The 19,373-nt window shown below is 45.5% G+C and overlaps 1 protein-coding gene across 1 annotated transcript in view; it reads left to right on the top strand.

The window, feature by feature from the left end:
• LRIT1 (leucine rich repeat, Ig-like and transmembrane domains 1) overlaps positions 1-17,932 on the top strand; it is a 54,676-nt gene extending 36,744 nt beyond the window's left edge. The window contains exons 4-5 of the mRNA XM_066598734.1: positions 8,086-8,262; positions 16,978-17,932. Of these exons, the coding sequence (XP_066454831.1) occupies positions 8,086-8,262; positions 16,978-17,747 (947 nt within the window). The 3' untranslated portion in view covers positions 17,748-17,932. The remainder of the gene's footprint in view (positions 1-8,085; positions 8,263-16,977) is intronic.
• Positions 17,933-19,373: the final 1,441 nt, after the last annotated feature.

The raw sequence follows: 19,373 nt of genomic DNA, 5'->3' as shown, positions 1-19,373 counted from the left end.
GCCTTCAGCTGCCCTCATGCCACGCCACACTCATGTCTATTTAGAAGTGCGTCTGCCATGAGGAGGAACCGCAGGCACACACTGCAGAGGGTTGGCATGGCTAGGCAGCGGCCCTCTTTAAAAGGGGCGGGGCGATAGCCCACAATGCTGTACAGAAGCAATGAGAAATAGAATCCTGTGCCACCGCCATCAGGAGCTGCACACGTAGGCATAGCAATGGGGAACCTATGTGCCACACACTATTCATTCTGTCAAGGTGTCTGCATGCCCCAGTTAGACCGGGCTTTTTAATTCATAGACACAGGCAGGTACAACTCCCTATTGTGAAGTCCCTGTCGACCCACAGCATGGGTGGGTGCCAGGAAGCCACCGGCGGTACATAGAAATATCCCATTGCATTGCCCAACACAGCTGAGGTAGTAATGTTGTGCGTAATACAGGTGGGCTTCGGCCCACACTGCATGCCCCAGTCTGACCGGGGTTCTTTACAAGTGGACACATGTAGGTTACACTCCGTGTGCACCTACAGCATGGGTGGCTCCCTGGAACCCACCGGCGGTACACAAAAATATCCCATTGCATTGCCCAACACAGCTGAGGTAACGTCAGCTGTAATGCAGGTGGGCTAAAAATTAATTTGATTACACTGTAGGCAAGGGCCCACAAAAATTGCTGTATCAACAGTACTAATGTACATCCCAAAAATTGGCCATGGCCAGCCAAGAGGGCAGGTGAAACCCATTAATCGCTTTGGTTAATGTGGCTTAAGTGGTAACTAGGCCTGGAGGCAGCCCAGTGTAACGAAAAATTGGTTCAAGTTAAAGTTCCAACGCTTTTAAGCGCATTGAAACTTATAAAAATTGTTCAGAAAAATTATTTGAGTGAGCCTTGTGGCCCTAAGAAAAATTGCCCGTTCAGCGTGATTACGTGAGGTTTCAGGAGGAGGAGCAGGAGGAGGAATATTAGACACAGATTGATGAAGCAGAAATGTCCCCGTTTTGGATGGTGAGAGAGAACGTAGCTTCCATCCGCGGGTGCAGCCTACGTATTGCTTACGTATCGCTGCTGTCCGCTGGTGGAGAACAGAAGTCTGGGGAAATCCAGCCTTTGTTCATCTTGATGAGTGTTAGCCTGTCGGCACTGTCGGTTGACAAGCGGCTACGCTTATCTGTGATGATTCCCCCAGCCGCACTAAACACCCTCTCCGACAAGACGCTAGCCGCAGGACAAGCAAGCACCTCCAGGGCATACAGCGCTAGTTCAGGCCACGTGTCCAGCTTCGACACCCAGTAGTTGTAGGGGGCAGAGGCGTCACCAATGATGGTCGTGCGATCCGCTACGTACTCCCTCACCATCCTTTTACAGTGCTCCCGCCGACTCAGCCGTGACTGGGGAGCGGTGACACAGTCTTGGTGGGGAGCCATAAAGCTGGCCAGGCCCTTAAAGACTGTTGCACTGCCTGGGATGTACATGCTGCTCGATCTACGCACATCCCCTGCTACCTTGCCCTCGGTACTGCGCCTTCTGCCACTAGCGCTGTCGGCTGGGAATTTTACCATCAGCTTGTCCGCAAGGGTCCTGTGGTATAGCAACACTCTCGAACCCCTTTCCTCTTCGGGAATCAGAGTGGGCAGGTTCTCCTTATACCGTGGATCGAGCAGTGTGTACACCCAGTAATCCGTCGTGGCCAGAATGCGTGCAACGCGAGGGTCACGAGAAAGGCATCCTAACATGAAGTCAGCCATGTGTGCCAGGGTACCTGTATGCAACACATGGCTGTCTTCACTAGGAAGATCACTTTCAGGATCCTCCTCCTCCTCCTCCTCCTCAGGCCATACACGCTGAAAGGATGACAGGCAATCAGCCGGTGTACCGTCAGCAGCGGCCCAAGCTGTCTCTTCCCCCTCCTCCTCATCCTCCTCATGCTCCTCCTCCTCCTGTACGCGCTGAGAAATAGACAGGAGGGTGCCCTGACTATCCAGCGGCATACTGTCTTCCCCCGCCCCCGTTTCCGAGCGCAAAGCAGCTGCCTTTATGGTTTGCAGGGAATTTCTCAAGATGCATAGCAGAGGAATGGTGACGCTAATGATTGTAGCATCGCCGCTCACCACCTGGGTAGACTCCTCAAAATTACCAAGGACATGGCAGATGTCTGCCAACCAGGCCCACTCTTCTGAAAGGAATTGAGGAGGCTGACTCCCACTGCGCCGCCCATGTTGGAGTTGGTATTCGACTATAGCTCTACGTTGTTCATAGAGCCTGGCCAACATGTGGAGCGTAGAGTTCCACCGTGTGGGCACGTCGCACAGCAGTCGGTGCACTGGCAGCTTAAAGTGATGTTGCAGGGTGCGCAGGGTGGCAGCGTCCGTGTGGGACTTGCGAAAATGTGCGCAGAGCCGGCGCGCCTTTACGAGCAGGTCTGACAAGCGTGGGTAGCTTTTCAGAAAGCGCTGAACCACCAAATTAAAGACGTGGGCCAGGCATGGCACGTGCGTGAGGCTGCCGAGCTGCAGAGCCGCCACCAGGTTACGGCCGTTGTCACACACGACCATGCCCGGTTGGAGGCTCAGCGGCGCAAGCCAGCGGTCGGTCTGCTGTGTCAGACCCTGCAGCAGTTCGTGGGCCGTGTGCCTCTTATCGCCTAAGCTGAGTAGTTTCAGCACGGCCTGCTGACGCTTGCCCACCGCTGTGCTGCCACACCGTGCGACACCGACTGCTGGCGACATGCTGCTGCTAACACATCTTGATTGCGAGACAGAGGAGGAGGAGGAGGAGGAGGGTGCTTTAGTGGAGGAAGCATACACCTCCGCAGATACCACCACCGAGCTGGGGCCCGCAATTCTGGGGGTGGGTAGGACATGAGCGGTCCCAGGCTCTGACTCTGTCCCAGCCTCCACTAAATTCACCCAATGTGCCGTCAGGGAGATGTAGTGGCCCTGCCCGCCTGTGCTTGTCCACGTGTCCGTAGTTAAGTGGACCGTGGCAGTAACCGCGTTGGTGAGGGCGCGTACAATGTTGCGGGAGACGTGGTCGTGCAGGGCTGGGACGGCACATCGGGAAAAGTAGTGGCGACTGGGAACTGAGTAGCGCGGGGCCGCCGCCTCCATGATACTTTTGAAGGACTCCGTTTCCACAACCCTATACGGCAGCATCTCAAGGCTGATGAATTTTGCTATGCGGACGGTTAACGTTTGAGCGTGCGGGTGCGTGGCGGCGTACTTGCGCTTGCGCTCCAACAGTTGCGCAAGCGACGGCTGGACGGTGCGCTGAACTACACTGCTGGATGGGGCCGAGGACAGCGGAGGTGAGGGTGTGGGTGCAGGCCAGGAGACGGTAGTGCCTGTGTCCTGAGAGGGGGGTTGCATCTCAGTGGCAGGTTGGGGCACAGGGGGAGAGGCAGGGGTGCAAACCGGAGGTGCTGAACGGCCTTCGTCCCACCTTGCGGGGTGCTTGGCCATCATATGTCTGCGCATGGTGGTGGTGGTGAGGCTGTTGGTGTTGGCTCCCCGGCTGAGCTTTGCGCGACAAAGGTTGCACACCACTGTTCGTCGGTCGTCAGGCGTCTCTGTGAAAAACTGCCAGACCTTTGAGCACCTCGGCCTCTGCAGGGTGGCATGGCGCGAGGGGGCGCTTTGGGAAACACTTGGTGGATTATTCGGTCTGGCCCTGCCTCTACCCCTGGCCACCGCACTGCCTCTTGCAACCTGCCCTGCTGATGCCCTTGACTCCCCCTCTGAAGACCTGTCCTCCTGAGTAAGCGTTGCACACCAGGTGGGGTCAGTCACCTCATCGTCCTGCTGCTCTTCCTCCGAATCCTCTGTGCGCTGCTCCCTCGGACTTACTGCCCTTACTACTACCTCACTGCAAGACAACTGTGTCTGATTGTCATCGTCCTCCTCACCCACAGAAAGTTGTTGAGACAGTTGGCGGAAGTCCCCAGCCTCTTCCCCCGGACCCCGGGAACTTTCGAATGGTTGGGCATCAGTGACGATAAACTCCTCTGGTGGGAGAGGAACCGCTGCTGCCCAATCTAAGCAGGGGCCCGAGAACAGTTCCTGGGAGTGTTCCCGCTCCTGAGCAGGTGTCATTGTAGTGGAGTGAGGAGGCTGGGAGGAAGGAGGAGCAGCAGACAGAGGATTCGGATTTGCAGCAGTGGACGGCGCAGAACTGCGGGTAGACGATAGGTTGCTCGAAGCACTTTCTGCCATCCAGGACAGGACCTGCTCACACTGCTCATTTTCTAATAACCGTCTCCCGCGTGGACCCATTAATTGGGCGATGAATGTGGGGACACCAGAAACGTGCCTCTCTCCTAATCGCGCAGCAGTCGGCTGCGACACACCTGGATCAGGAGCTCGGCCTGTGCCCACACCCTGACTTGGCCCTCCGCGTCCTCGGCCGCGTCCACGTCCTCTAGGCCTACCCCTACCCCTCAGCATGCTGTATTACCAGTGATTTGATTTCACAGGCAGCTAATAAATTGGCGCAAGACTGCAGGCCAAATATAATTTTTTCCCTTTTTTGAAAACGAAAGGCCCCACTGCCTCTAGTGAATGTATAATCTAAGTTTAATAACTGTGCTGTTTTCCTGCTAATGTGTCACAGAACGTGAGGGTAGCAGAGTTATTAACTGTGGCAGAGCAGGTATTTTTTTTCCCAATTAAGGAAAGCAAATGGCGAAGCCAGGAGTAAAACGTAGCTGGGTGCGTCTGATTTTTACAGGTTGCACACGCAGCCGACACGTGTCCACCGCCCTTAGGATGGACAGAGGCAGGACAAATAGAATTATTTTCCCTTTTTTTGCACCAAAAGGCAGCACTGCGTATATTCTATGAACATGAGAAGTTTAATAACTGTGCTGTTTTCCTGCTAATGTGTCACAGAACGTGAGGGTAGCAGAGTTATTAACTGTGGCAGAGCAGGTATTTTTTTTCCCAATTAAGGAAAGCAAATGGCGAAGCCAGGAGTAAAACGTAACTGGGTGCGTCTGATTTTTACAGGTTGCACACGCAGCCGACACGTGTCCACCGCCCTTAGGACGGACAGAGGCAGGACAAATAGAATTATTTTCCGTTTTTTTGCACCAAAAGGCAGCACTGCGTATATTCTATGAACATGAGAAGTTTAATAACTGTGCTGTTTTCCTGCTAATGTGTCACAGAACGTGAGGGTAGCAGAGTTATTAACTGTGGCAGAGCAGGTATTTTTTTTCCCAATTAAGGAAAGCAAATGGCGAAGCCAGGAGTAAAACGTAGCTGGGTGCGTCTGATTTTTACAGGTTGCACACGCAGCCGACACGTGTCCACCGCCCTTAGGACGGACAGAGGCAGGACAAATAGAATTATTTTCCCTTTTTTTGCACCAAAAGGCAGCACTGCGTATATTCTATGAACATGAGAAGTTTAATAACTGTGCTGTTTTCCTGCTAATGTGTCACAGAACGTGAGGGTAGCAGAGTTATTAACTGTGGCAGAGCAGGTATTTTTTTTCCCAATTAAGGAAAGCAAATGGCGAAGCCAGGAGTAAAACGTAGCTGGGTGCGTCTGATTTTTACAGGTTGCACACGCAGCCGACACGTGTCCACCGCCCTTAGGACGGACAGAGGCAGGACAAATAGAATTATTTTCCGTTTTTTTGCACCAAAAGGCAGCACTGCGTATATTCTATGAACATGAGAAGTTTAATAACTGTGCTGTTTTCCTGCTAATGTGTCACAGAACGTGAGGGTAGCAGAGTTATTAACTGTGGCAGAGCAGGTATTTTTTTTCCCAATTAAGGAAAGCAAATGGCGAAGCCAGGAGTAAAACGTAGCTGGGTGCGTCTGATTTTTACAGGTTGCACACGCAGCCGACACGTGTCCACCGCCCTTAGGACGGACAGAGGCAGGACAAATAGAATTATTTTCACTTGTTTTACAAGCAAAAGGCAGCACTGCGTATATTCAATGAATAATAACTGTGTTGTGGCCCTGCCTATACAATTCTTTCCCTGCAGTATCAATGGAGGGTGCAATGCTCTGCAGAGGCGATTTTGAGAAGCAAAAAAAAATGCAGCACAGCTAACAGCAGCCTGGACAGTACTGCACACGGTTAAATATGGCCCTAGAAAGGACCGTTGAGGTTCTTGAAGGCTACACTCACTCCTAACACTCTCCCTGCCTATGCAGCACTTCTGTCCCTAATGCCGGGTGCAACGCTCTGCAGAGCCGATTTTGAGAAAAAAAAAATTGCCACTGCTAACAGCAGCCAACACACAGCTATCAGTGGCCCTAATAAAGACCTTTGGGGGGTCTTGAAGCCTACACTAACTACCAATTCTTTCCCTACAGCAGCTCCGGTACAAACAGCACTGTCCCTCATCTAACTCACACGGCATCTGAGGCGAACCGCGGGAGGGGCCGACTTTTATGTTCGGGTGACACCTGATCTTCCCAGCCACTCACAGCAGGGGGGTGGTATAGGGCTTGAATGTCACAGGGGGAAGTTGTAATGCCTTCCCTGTCTTTCAATTGGCCAGAAAAGCGCGCTAACGTCTCAGGGAAGGAAGTGAAAGTAACCAGAACACCGCATGGTGTTCGTTACGAATAACGAACATCCCGAACACCCTAATATTCGCACGAATATCAAGCTCGGAAGAACACGTTCGCTCATCTCTAATCCTATTGTATTAAGAACACCCAAATTCAAACATAGTAGTACATACATTTGTGCAAAGGGGTTAGCACTTGATACAAGCATTGATTAAAGCGTTCCACATTTTTTTATTGCAATTCTTTCGGGAAACTGTGGATGGCGCTAATTTTGCACAGTGGATGGAAGTTATGAAAACAACTGAGTGAGCGTACTCGACAATTCCCAGCAGGTCCATGCAGCTCAATGGAGATGGACAAGCAAGCTTATCCTTTAAGCCTTTAAGGATTAGTATATTTTTGGGCTCAAGGATCAGATAATTTCTTGTTTTGTCATCTTGGCATTCAAGGTTGTATAACTTTTATTTTTATATTGATATACAAGAAAGAGTATTAACAACTACAGATATTAAAAATATATCACCTATAAATACAAACATACAAATAATTACGCAGTGCAAAAAGCACAAAAGTACAAATCGATAGAAAGTTAAAGACCAATGGAGACAATGTAGATGCATCACAGTATAAAGTACAGACTGTAAGGGCAAAAAAAGTAATAGAACATGACAATATAATCAATGATGAATGAATGAATGTATTGCCAACTCATAATAAAGAGGATACTATTGATGGTCCATCTGCCACTTTCTTTGGTGCAGTGCCTTTGTCTGGCATATATACAAAGGTTGACATATCAACATGACAGATTCTTTTAAGGACATTTAAACACATTTAGGCCGTGATCAGATGAGTGATTTTTTGTGCGCGCCTATGTGCGCAAAAACAATTGGTTTCCTATGAAGTATTCCCATGTCCATTTTTTACAGGCGCAAAATACTTGCACCTGCAAAAAATAGGACAGGCATGCCTTGAATGCACGCTGGCAAGGTCGGTGCTGCGGATAAAAGACAGAGATGACAGGGGATGAAGGAATCCTCTGCCATAGCTGTGACAGCTGTGGCAGAGGAGCACATCTTCTCCCTATGCTTTCAATGGGGCCAGCGATGCTGCCACCATCCCCATTGACATCAAGGTGAAGCCCCTGGAGGTAACAGCATCCAGGGGTTTCACATCCAAGGAATCCTCTGGTGCAGCTGTCACAGCCGCAGCAGGAGATAGCGATCTGCTCGCATTGCTTACAGTGGGGCGTCAGTAGCTATGGCCCCATTAAAAACAATGGGATAACATAGCGGTCGTCAACCACAGATGTGCCAGGGGATTCTTTCGTCTCCGCATGGAGTCTCCTCATCACTGAACACTGTGAGAGTGCTGTCACGGTGTTCAGTCATGAGGGGACCTTCGTGGAGCAGCTGCGCTTCTACAAGCACAGCTGCTGCACGAACATGTAAAAATCAGGATAGAATTTCGGTCATGCGCACTTTACACATCCGTGGAGCACAATTTTTTATAATTGATACATAAAGTTTATATTTAGTTTGTTTTTTGTCTTACAGTGCACCAAGAAATTTCCAGTGATGGTATGAGTTGGTCCATGCTGAACCTGCCTACTGTTACCTATAAAGACTCTGGCGAGTACATCTGTAAAGCTAGAAACAACATGGGAATGACAGAAGCCTTCATTTCTGTTCTAGTCACTGATTCCAACACAACTGATGAGCCAAATGACAGTGGTAAGTAGCTACTGTGGCTAATAGTTTGATACTGTTGCACAAAAGTATTTCTTCCATTCAACATATCCCATACTAATGCATATTTGGCAGAATGAAGGAAGAAAGACATATGAGCAACACTGTTAAATCAATTCTCAGTTACAAAGTTATTCCAACAGTTTTCAGTCCTAAAAGACCAAACACATTTTAGTGATATTACACATGTGGGTTTTTTTGGGCTGCTGAGATTATGTTTTGCTGCACTTATTTCACATAGAACTATTTTTTAATATCTTTTTTCACAGAAAATTTTTTCCACTTTTTTTCTTTGATATGGGGTAATATGTACCAAAAAACCGATATGGGGTAATGTTTACAAAAAAATATATTTTTCAAATAATAGAAGAGGAATAGGCTTGCCATTTTGTTTTGGATCTTTTGATATATGATTTGTATAGTCTCGGATTATGCATTGGATTATTTTGGCTTATTTTGTAGTTGGCAATAGGTCATTTTCTATTTTTATATATATTATTTTATTTTATTATTTCATTTTTAAAAGTTATAGTTGTAAATTTTTTTTAAGATCTATGTCTCCCATGACTTCTGGGGGACATTCATAGTGTCATTTTTTTTCATAGTTTCCCACTGTAGCTGGAGCATCCATAGGAGCAGCAGTTACAGGGTAAAAAATCCGCCTGTAGTGACATTAGTCACCAATAGAGCTGGCACGGGATCATTGGCAATCACGTGATGTTAGGGTATGCTGCTGAGATCTGTTGTTGTACAGTGCAGTGCAGTGCAGCCCCAAGGGTGGGGGCTGATTGAGCTGGCTGGGTGTGGATTTCTCCAGCCAGCCAATCCCTGGGGGCTCAGACCCCTCTGTGTCGGGTGTTTGTGTCTCCAAAGGTCCCTCTTTAAGGGGGAGGTACTGTTAGGGTGTATTGCTGGGATCTGTTGTTTTACATTGGTTTCCAGCAGCGCACCCCCACAGGTGGGTTTGATTGAGCTGGCTGGGTGTGCATTTCTCAAACCAGCCAACCCCCCAGGTCTGTTGCTCATATATACCAGATCTTTTGCAAGAGGTTGCTGGGCTTTCCTCTGTTTGTTCAGTGAATCATAGAATCATAGAATGGTAGAGTTGGAAGGGACCTCCAGGGTCATCTGGTCCAACCGCCTGCTCAGTGCAGGATTCACTAAATCATCCCAGACAGATATTTATCCAGCCATTGTTTGAACACTTCCATTGAAGGAGAACTCACCACCTCCCATGGTAATCTGTTCCACTTATTGATCACTTTCACAGTCAGAAAGTTTTTTCTAATATCTAATTTGTGTCTTCTCCCTTTCAGTTTCATCACATTGATTCTAGTCTTTCCTTGTGCAAATGAGAATAGGGCTGACCCCTCTGCACTGTGACAGCTTTCAGAAATTGTTAGACAGCTATGAAGTCTCCTCTCAGCTTTGAAAGCTAAACATTCCCAGATCCTTTAACCGTTCCTCATAGGACTTGATTTGTAGACCGCTCACTATCTTGGTAACTCTTCTGTGAACTTGCTCCTGTTTGTCTATGTATTTTTTAAAGTGTGGTGTCCAAAACTGGACACAGTATTGCAGATGACGTCTGACTAAGGAAGAGTATAGGGGATAATTACCTCACGTGATCTAGACTCTATGCTTTCCTTAATAGATCCCAGAATTTTGTTTGCCTTTTTGGCTGCTGCATCACATTGTTGATTCATGTTCAGTCTGTGATCTATTAGTATACCTACCCAAGCCTTTTTCACATGTGCTACTGCTTAGCCCAATTCCTTCCATTCTGTATGTGCTTTATTCATTTTTCTTGCCCAGATGTAGGACTTTGCATTTCTCCTTGTTAAATACCATTCTGTTAGTTGCCACCCACTGTTCAAGTTTTCTAGATCTTTTTGAATACTCTCTTTTTTCTATCCCTCCTAGCTTTGTGTCATCAGCAAATTTGACCAGTTTCCCATCAATTCCCTCCTCCAGATCATTTATAAAAACGTGGTACTCCACTTCATACATTCTTCCACTTGGATGTGCAGCCATTTATGACCACTCTTTGAGTACGATCACTCAGCCAGTTGTGAATCCACCTAACAGTTGCCTTGTCAATCCCATATTTGGTCAGTTTTTCAATAAGTATGCCATGAGATATGCTTTACTAGAGTCAAGATACACTATATCCACCGCATTTCCCTGATCAACCCAGTCGGTGATTCTGTCATAGAATGAAATTAGATTAGTCTGGCATGACTTGTTTGTTACAAACCCATGCTGGCACTGGTTAATTACTCCATTTTTATCCAAGTACTCGCATACATGCTGTTTAATAATTTGTTCAAAGATATTTCCCGGTATAGAAGTCAGGATTACAGGCCTGTAGTTTCCTGATTCCACCTTCTTCCCTTTTTTGAAGATAGGGACATTTGCCCTGTTCCAATCTTCTGGGACTTCACCTTTTCTCCAGGAATTTTCAAAGATTATGGCGAGTGGTTCAGCAATCACCTTCACTGCTTTCTTTAGTATCCTAGGATGTAATTCATCTGGACTTTCAGACTTGAATTCATTTCAGTTAGCTAAGTGTTCCCTTACCATCTCTCTGCTTATAGATACCCTGCATTCTTTTATTTCCCCAAGAGCACAGGGAAGATCAGTTGATATTACATCTACTTTCTGAGAGAAAACAGATACACAATAGGAATTTAAAAGTTCAGCCTTCTCAATATCATTCTTAACCAATTCACCATTTTCATCTTGTAAGCATTCAATAGCATCTTTAACTTTCTTTTGCTTTTGACATGCCCCCCAAATCCTTTTTTATTGCTTTTGGCCTCTATTGCAAGCTTCAATTAATTATTAGCTTTTCTGACACTTGTCCTACAGTTACTGCAGGCTGCATTATATTCTTGTTTAGATATTCCCACCTCTTTCCATTTGATAAACAACATATTTTTCTTCCTTTTTAACATGTGTGGAAGTTCTGTGTTCATCCACCATCTCTTTAAATGCTTCCCATTCTTTCTTCTTTTATGGATTGTTAATGATTGTGCTTTTTAGAATCTCATTTCGCAATATTTCCCAACCTTCTTGGACATTTCTGTCCTTAAGAACGTCCAGCCATTGGATTCTTCCTGCCCTCTTTCTCAGTTCATTAAAATCTGTTGTCTGAAATCCAACCTTGAAGTCTGAGTTTTCTCAGGTCTTCCTCCCCTTTTAATCCAAAATTCAAGGATAGCATGATCTCTGCCTCCTAAGGTCCCAGCCACCCTTACTTCCTCAACCATTCCCTGCCTGTTGATAAGAATTGGGTCCAAGATAGCAGATCCCATTGTTTTCTCTTCTGCCTTTTGGAAAATAAAGTTGTCAGCAAGAGCGGATAAGAATTTGTTGGATCCATTACTTTTACCTGAGAGAGATTCCCAACAAATGTCTGGATAGTTAAAATCTCCCATGATCACTGTGTTGTGCTTTTTTGAGAGCTTGGCCATGTGATGTAGAAAGAGTTCATCAATATCTTCTGCTTGTCCAGGCGGCCTATAGTAAATGCCTACAATAGTGTCCTTTCTGTTGTTCTCTCCTTCTATTCTTACCCAAACAGTTTCTACAGATGTCCCATGCTCTGAAGCTTGAATCTCTGTGGAGATTAATGTTTTCCTAACATACAACGCAACACCCCCTACTTTTTTTTTTAGTACTGTTTCTTATAAATAAGTTGTATCCTTCAAGCCTTGTATTCCAATCATGTGTATCATTCTACCAAGTTTCCGTGATGCCTATGACATCATATTTCTCTTCCTGTATCAGGATCTCCAATTCTCCTTGTTTGTTTCCGTGCTCTGTGCATTTGTGTAGAAACATTTTAGTTTGTGATCGGTGTCTCTTGCTCCTCTACTTTCCTTCAGAATTATTTGTAATTGTTCTTTCTTTCCACTTCCAATAGCAAGGTTCTTTAATGTATTAATTAGCTGTATATTTTTACCTGGCCTTTCACTTCTCTTCCTATATTGTTCTAGTTTAAAGCTCTCCTAATGAGTGAAGCACGGCGCCCACCAAATATATGATTACCTGATTACCTGTTTTTGTAAGCTGCAACCCGTCTCTAGCAAGCAGTCCATCATATAGGTAATTCACTCCATGGTCTAAAAATCCAAATCTTTACTGACAGCACTATCAACATAGCCAGTTGTTCACCTGTAGAATCCTGGTCCATCTTCTTATTCAATGGCCATCCACTAGGAGGATTGATGAGAAGACCACCTGTGCTCCTAGTCTTTCACCTTTTTTCCAAGGTCTCCAAAGTCTCTGCAGATAGTTGCAAGGTCCTTTTTTCCAGTGTCATTTGTTCCTATATGTATTAGTAGGAATGGGTGGTATTCTGTAGAACTGAAGAGTATTGACAGCCTATCAGACACATATTTGATTTGTTCACCTGGAAGACAGCACACCTCTCGTGAGGTGTCAGGTCTGCAGACAGCAGCCTCTGTTCCTCTCAATAGGGAATCACCCACAACCACCACTCTCCTTTTCTTCTTCACAACAGCACTTCTTTTTCTCCATTCAAGGCAACTCTGTGTGCTTACTACACAGTTCTTTGTGGGTAGAGTCATTTCTTGCTGTACCTCTTACTTCTCTGCTCTGTTCTTTGTGGGTAGCGCCATTTCTTGCTTTACCTCTTTCTCCGTCTGCTCAGGAACCAGTGGGGGATTTCACTGCTGACAACTCTGCTGATCTTCAGAACGGGATTCCCATATGCCGCTCTACTTGTCACTGTGGGGTTGCTTTTCCCCCTGCAGTGACATCACTGTAAATACAGCAATGGTCGAGCATGCATAGGTAGTAGAGATGAGCGAACACCAAAATGCTCGGGTGCTCGTTACTCGGCACGAAATTTTCGCAATGCTCGAGGGTTCGTTTCGAGTAACGAACCCCATTGAAGTCAATGGGCGACCGGAGCATTTTTGTATTTCGCCGATGCTCGCTAAGGTTTTCATGTGTGAAAATCTGGGCAATTCAAGAAAGTGATGGGAACGACACAGCAACGGATAGGGCAGGCGAGGGGCTACATGTTGGGCTGCATCTCAAGTTCACAGGTCCCACTATTAAGCCACAATAGCGGCAAGAGTGCCCCCCCCCCCGCACTGTCAGCGTAAAGATCGTTCTCCTCTGGCACAGCTGTAACAGCTGTAGCAGAGAAGAACGATGTTAGCCCATTGAATTCAATGGAACCAGTAATACAGCAGGTTCCACTGAATGCAATGGGCTGCCGGTGATCGCAGGATGAATGGTCGGGAAGGGGTTAAATATATAACCCCTTCCCTGCAATTCATCCAGAAATGTGATACACTAAAAATATATACCGGCGTATAAGGCGACGGGGCGTATAAGACGACCCCCCAACTGTCACCTTATACGCCGGCAATACAGTGGAGCAAAGAATAAAAAGCATTACTTACTTCTTCAGACGATCTGCGCCGCTCCTGCAGACTGTCACTCCTTCCTGGTCCACGGACTAAAGCTTTCTCTATGAAAGGCTTGAAATCCCCGCCTCCAGAAACACAGCCAATCACAGCAATTCAATGACATCACTGTCATTGGCTGTGATTGGCTGAAGGCACGTGTGTTTCTGGAGGCGTGGATTTAAAGCCTTTCGTAGAGAAAGCAATGCTCTGCCGGGAACCAGGAGGGAGCGACAGCCTGCAGGAGCACCGCAGAACACCAGGAAGGAGTGACAGTCTACAGGAGCAGCGCAGATCGTCTGAAGAGGTGAGTAATGCTTTTTATTCTTTGCTCCACTGTATTGCCGGCGTATAAGGTGACAGTTGGGGGGTCGTCTTATACGCCCCGTCGCCTTATACGCCGGTATATATTTTTAGTGTATCACATTTCTGGATGAATTGCAGGGAAGGGGTTATATATTTAACCCCTTCCCGACCATTCATCCTGCGATCGCCGGCAGCCCATTGCATTCAGTGGAACCTGCTGTATTGCTGGTTCCATTGAATTCAATGGGCAAACATCGTTCTTCTCTGCTACAGCTGTTACAGCTGTGGCAGAAAAGAAGGATTTGTCTTCTATATGTTCTCAATGGGGTCGGCGCTGCTGCCGCCGGCCCATTGAGCGCATATAGAGACGATTTATGGCCTTTAGAAGGACCGTTGGGGTTCTTGAAGCCTACAATACACCTAACACTCTCCCTATAGCAGCTCCAACACGATACCACTTTCCCTGAACTAATGTCAGAATACATCCGTAGCGAGCCGCGGGAAGGGCAGATTTCAATACTCGGGTGACACCTTATCTCCCCAGCCACTCACAGCAGGGGGGTGGTATAGGGCTTAAACGTTGCAGGGGGAAGTTGTAATGCCTTCCCTGTCTTTCAATTGGCCAGAAAAGCGCGCTAACGTCTCAGAGAAGAAAGTGAAAGTAACCCGAACACCGCGTGGTGCTCGTTAAGAGTAACGAGCATCCCGAACACCCTAATATTTGCACGAATATCAAGCTCGGACGAGTACGTTCGCTCATCTCTAATAGGTAGTGCTCCACTCATTTCAATAGGGTTGACAGAAATAGCTGAGCAGGTGCAGCTCGGATATCTCCGCAGCCCCATTGGAAGTCAATGGTGCAGTTACATGACTAGTGCTCCATTCAGTCTCCTTCTCACTGTGGGGAGTGCAGTAACCTCACAGTGAGGACAGGGCAACCCAGGACTCCTATTCTCTGGATCAGCAAGTTATCCTCTATCTTGTGAATAACTGGCAGTTGTGGTACAACCTTTTGAATTGCTTATTTAGCGAGCCAAAGAATAACTAGGGACACAAAGTTTTGTTGTGGAGAAAACTGACTGATGTGTGATATCCACTGAACTTTAAGCATAGGTGAGGAACCATTGTTTAGTAAGTGCCCAGACAGGCAGGAGTTTATTTTCTGTTGTTGTATGGGCTCTATGTGATAACATACCATGGAACTTGTGTTTGTGGCCAAAGTAAAGCAGAGTTGAATTTTACCAGGACTGCCTCAGCCATTTCTGTCATTGCTAACAGAAGCACACATCCAAACAGCATGAACATTCTTTCATATGGACCGATGGTCAGTGTGAAAGAAAGTTCACTGACTTCAATGGGGAGAGCTGCAATACCGTACTGAGCCAACGGACAGCATTAAAGGGGTTGTCCCGCGCCGAAACGGGTTTTTTTTTTTTCAATAGGCCCCCCGTTCGGCGCGAGACAAACCCGATGCAGGGGTAAAAAAAAAACAAACGGATAGTACTTACCCGAATCCCCGCGCTGCAGCGACTTCTTACTTACCTTGCTAAGATGGCCGCCGGGATCTTCACCCACGGTGGACCGCAGGTCTTCTCCCATGGTGCACCGTGAGCTGGAATCGGCACACGTGACGGGGCGGAGCTACGAGGAGCAGCTCTCCGGCACGAGCGGCCCCATTCAGAAGGGAGAAGACCGGACTGCGCAAGCGCGTCTAATCGGGAGATTAGACGCTGAAATTAGACGGCACCATGGAGACGAGGACGCTAGCAACGGAGCAGGTAAGTGAATAACTTCTGTATGGCTCATAATTAATGCACAATGTACATTACAAAGTGCATTAATATGGCCATACAGAAGTGTATACCCCCACTTGCTTTCGCGGGACAACCCCTTTAAGACTTTTCTGGCAGACTGACAGCAGCTTCTTATCAGCTGATTGATGGACTGCCAATCTGCTGTAGATGACCTATCCTAAGGATAGTGCTCACCTGGAAAACCCCTTTAATCTTCACTTGACAAGTCTATACAATGTGTCCTCGAAAAAATTAGATGGAATATGAAAGAGATGTATGATAAATATACTGAGATATGGAGATGGATAAGCAAAGATCTGCTGGAATAGATTCTTATTTGCAATTTAGTCTACTTTGTAGCATTCATGTACTTCCACTGTTTGTTAATCATTCTTGAGCTAGGTTTTCTTACATGCAATGATATTTGTAATTTTTAATATACATCTTACAGCAAGATGTACAAATTTTTTCACTGTATTTACTTACTTCTTTCTAAGATAAAAATAGTATTGCTAATAAGTGTGGGCTCAAAAATATAAAATTAATGTGAAAAACTAACATCAAATTGAAGAAGGCTATGAAGACTGGGCTGGGCTCAAACCACACTGTTCTCTATTTCATACTTCTGCACTAACAAAAATTTTTCAAAAAAATACATTTTGAGGCCTTAGTCAGACGGGCGTTTTTTCGCGCGATTTGCGGATCGCATGACGGATGCGCATGCGCAAATCGCGTGACCGGGGGCGAAAAATCACGGGAAAAACCTGCACCTAGCCACGTTAATCGTCGCAGCAAAACGCCCGTCTGACCGGAGTAAAATCGCCGTGCGCATCAAAATGCGCATGAAACTTAGACTGGCCGGCGAAAAAAACGCAGCTAGCTGCAGTAAATGATTTTGGTGCGCGCATAAAACGCCAAACGCAGATAGGCGCGATCTGCGAATCGTCGTGTCCTATAATTTATCGCATATCCGCATAAAAAGCGGACATGTGACCGATACAATAGCGAACCATTGGTTCTATATATGCGCGAATCGCATGCGCATGCGCAAATCGCGCGAAAAAACGCCCATCTGACTAAGGCCTGATGATGAATCTGCTGAAGAGCTTATTCTTTGTCATTTGTACTTTCCCATTTAATTATATGCTCTTTTTCAGGAAAATATCAGTCTACAGAGGAGAACATTGGGATACAAAAATTTAAATTTGGTGATAACAGAGTCCAGGACAGCGAGCTACAGAATATTAATCCCAACTCTGTTCTTAAACAAGACATCAAGGATCCTGGCAATATCATGCTTAGTTCACCAACAAAACAGCCAGAAACAGAGAGGATGGTAAGAGGGGTAAAAGTTATAGGAGATACTGACCACAGTGTGTCTCTCGCTTGGAAAGCTCCTCTTGCAAAAAATGTTACAATATTCAGTGTTCTGTATGCAATCTTTGGAGAGCGAGAAATGCGAAGGATCAATGTGGAACCTGGCAAGACAAAAATTACCATAGATGGTCTAATACCCAAAACAAAATACATTGCATGTGTTTGTGTGAAAGGGCTCATACCTAAGAAAGAACAGTGTATTATCTTCTCCACCGATGAAGCAGTTAGTGCTGGAGGGACACAGAAACTGATTAATGTAGTGGTGATCAGTGTGGCCTGTGTCATCGCTGTCCCTTTAACCTTGGTGGTCTGCTGTGGAGCTTTGAAGAGAAGATGCAAAAAAGGGCTAGGTCGGAAATCTAAAGACATACAAGACTCCTATGTGACATTTGAAAGTCTTGCAACCAGTTCCAAAGCAAAGGCAACTGAAGGGGAATATTTGACTCGACATAATCTGGATGAATCAAACAGGCTGTTGTCGGCACGATCCAGTGTAGATTCTGAAGCAATACCAAAGCCAGAAGGCCAGCCCAATGAGTTTTTTTGCTGATACAGAGTGACTAGCATTAACTTTCACGTGCATATGAAATATGTTCACATACAGAAGAGTATATCCACCATGTGCCGGAAATATGTAGAAAATAATTATTAGTCATGACTCTGCATTGATGAACAAAGGAAAGTAAATGAAAGTGATGAAACACAAACTGAACAATGTTTGCTATTCACAACTAAAAGGCGTAATACAAATTTTAGATACAGGGAGCAACAAAGTAAAATAAAAAATTCTTCATGTGGTGGAAAAATGTAAATGCATTGACCATTTGCATTATGTGCTGCCCTCAAATTAAAAAAGGGCTCCGTCTATCACCGTTCATGATCTAGAACTCATGTCTTTTTATTAAGATTCATAACACCTGGAATGTGTAGAATATCTAAATATATTCATACTGTAAGTTGCTACAGGTTTCTATGTCAGAGTCAGCAGTGTGATCAACAAGTTTTGAGACTTTTGAGATGTGCCGATTCATGTACATACTACACATTACTTCAATAACCGAGTGTGAAATCACATGATTTTCTATAATCTAGTAGGGTCATAATATTTCCTTAGTAATCTGATAATCACCTGGAAAGGTAGAACTACCAAGTTCATCGCTGCTAGCACTATAAGGGCAGCTTCACACTTGTTGCAGTTTTTGGTGCAGTCTTTTGAGCCAAAGTCAGCAGTGGATCCATCAGGAAGGAGAAGTACAAGGTTTTCCTGTCTAGTTCTCATTAATTTTTAATCTACTTCTTGCTTCAGTTTAAAATACTGCATCAAAATCTGCAAGTGCATTTTCCAAAAATGCTGTGTGTGAAGCCGCCGTTAAACTACGGTCCTGCTCTTAGGGAAATTGGATTGTTTCATATTTTTTGTGTTTATCTTGATTTGTTATGTTGTGTGTACAATGTAATAATATTTGGTGTTTTACAAATATCAATAAATTTTGATACAAATACTATGTTATACTTATAGTTTCCTGAGGACTTTGTTCATTCTTTACTTTTCATTGTAGTAACAAATCATAAGATATAGCCGTCAGTCTACCACTAGGCCTACTGCTGCGGCAATTCCTGTACTTTTTATTTATTTTACTCCTGGCAGGGGAGGATTGGACTTCATACCAGTGGGGCAGATCTGCGGTGATTGAGTAGTGGTTTGCTAGCACAGTTAGGTATCGTGGGTCAAACTTAGGAGCATCAGCCTGAACATACTCCCTGTACGCCTTCTAATAGATTTCTAGCTGTCATTTATATTTAGGATCCTAGTTTGAGTGATATGGGAAACTTATTAGGTTCCTGAGGAATTTGTAAAGTCCAGTAGAAACGTAATTATAAATGATTCTACGATAGAATCTATCCTTTTTTTTCTAGATTTGTGTTCTGAAAGATGACCTTTTGTCTCTATACTCTATTTTGAAATATACTTTTGTGGGTTTTAAAATGACCAGCAAATGTAGACAACATCTACTTCTATTAATTCTATTAATCTACATCTACTTCTATTAATTCTATTAATCTACATCTACTTCTATTAATTCACTCAATAGACAGAAACCTATAAATGGGAGAGGTTTGTTTACAAACCTGAGAATAAGGTATGGACAGATATGGCAGAGTAATGCATATTGAT

This window comes from Eleutherodactylus coqui, chromosome 4, assembly GCF_035609145.1.
Source record: "Eleutherodactylus coqui strain aEleCoq1 chromosome 4, aEleCoq1.hap1, whole genome shotgun sequence".
NCBI classification, from domain to species: domain Eukaryota; kingdom Metazoa; phylum Chordata; class Amphibia; order Anura; family Eleutherodactylidae; genus Eleutherodactylus; species Eleutherodactylus coqui.
Note: the sequence above shows the minus strand (reverse complement) of the source record. Positions and strands in the feature narration are given on the sequence as shown.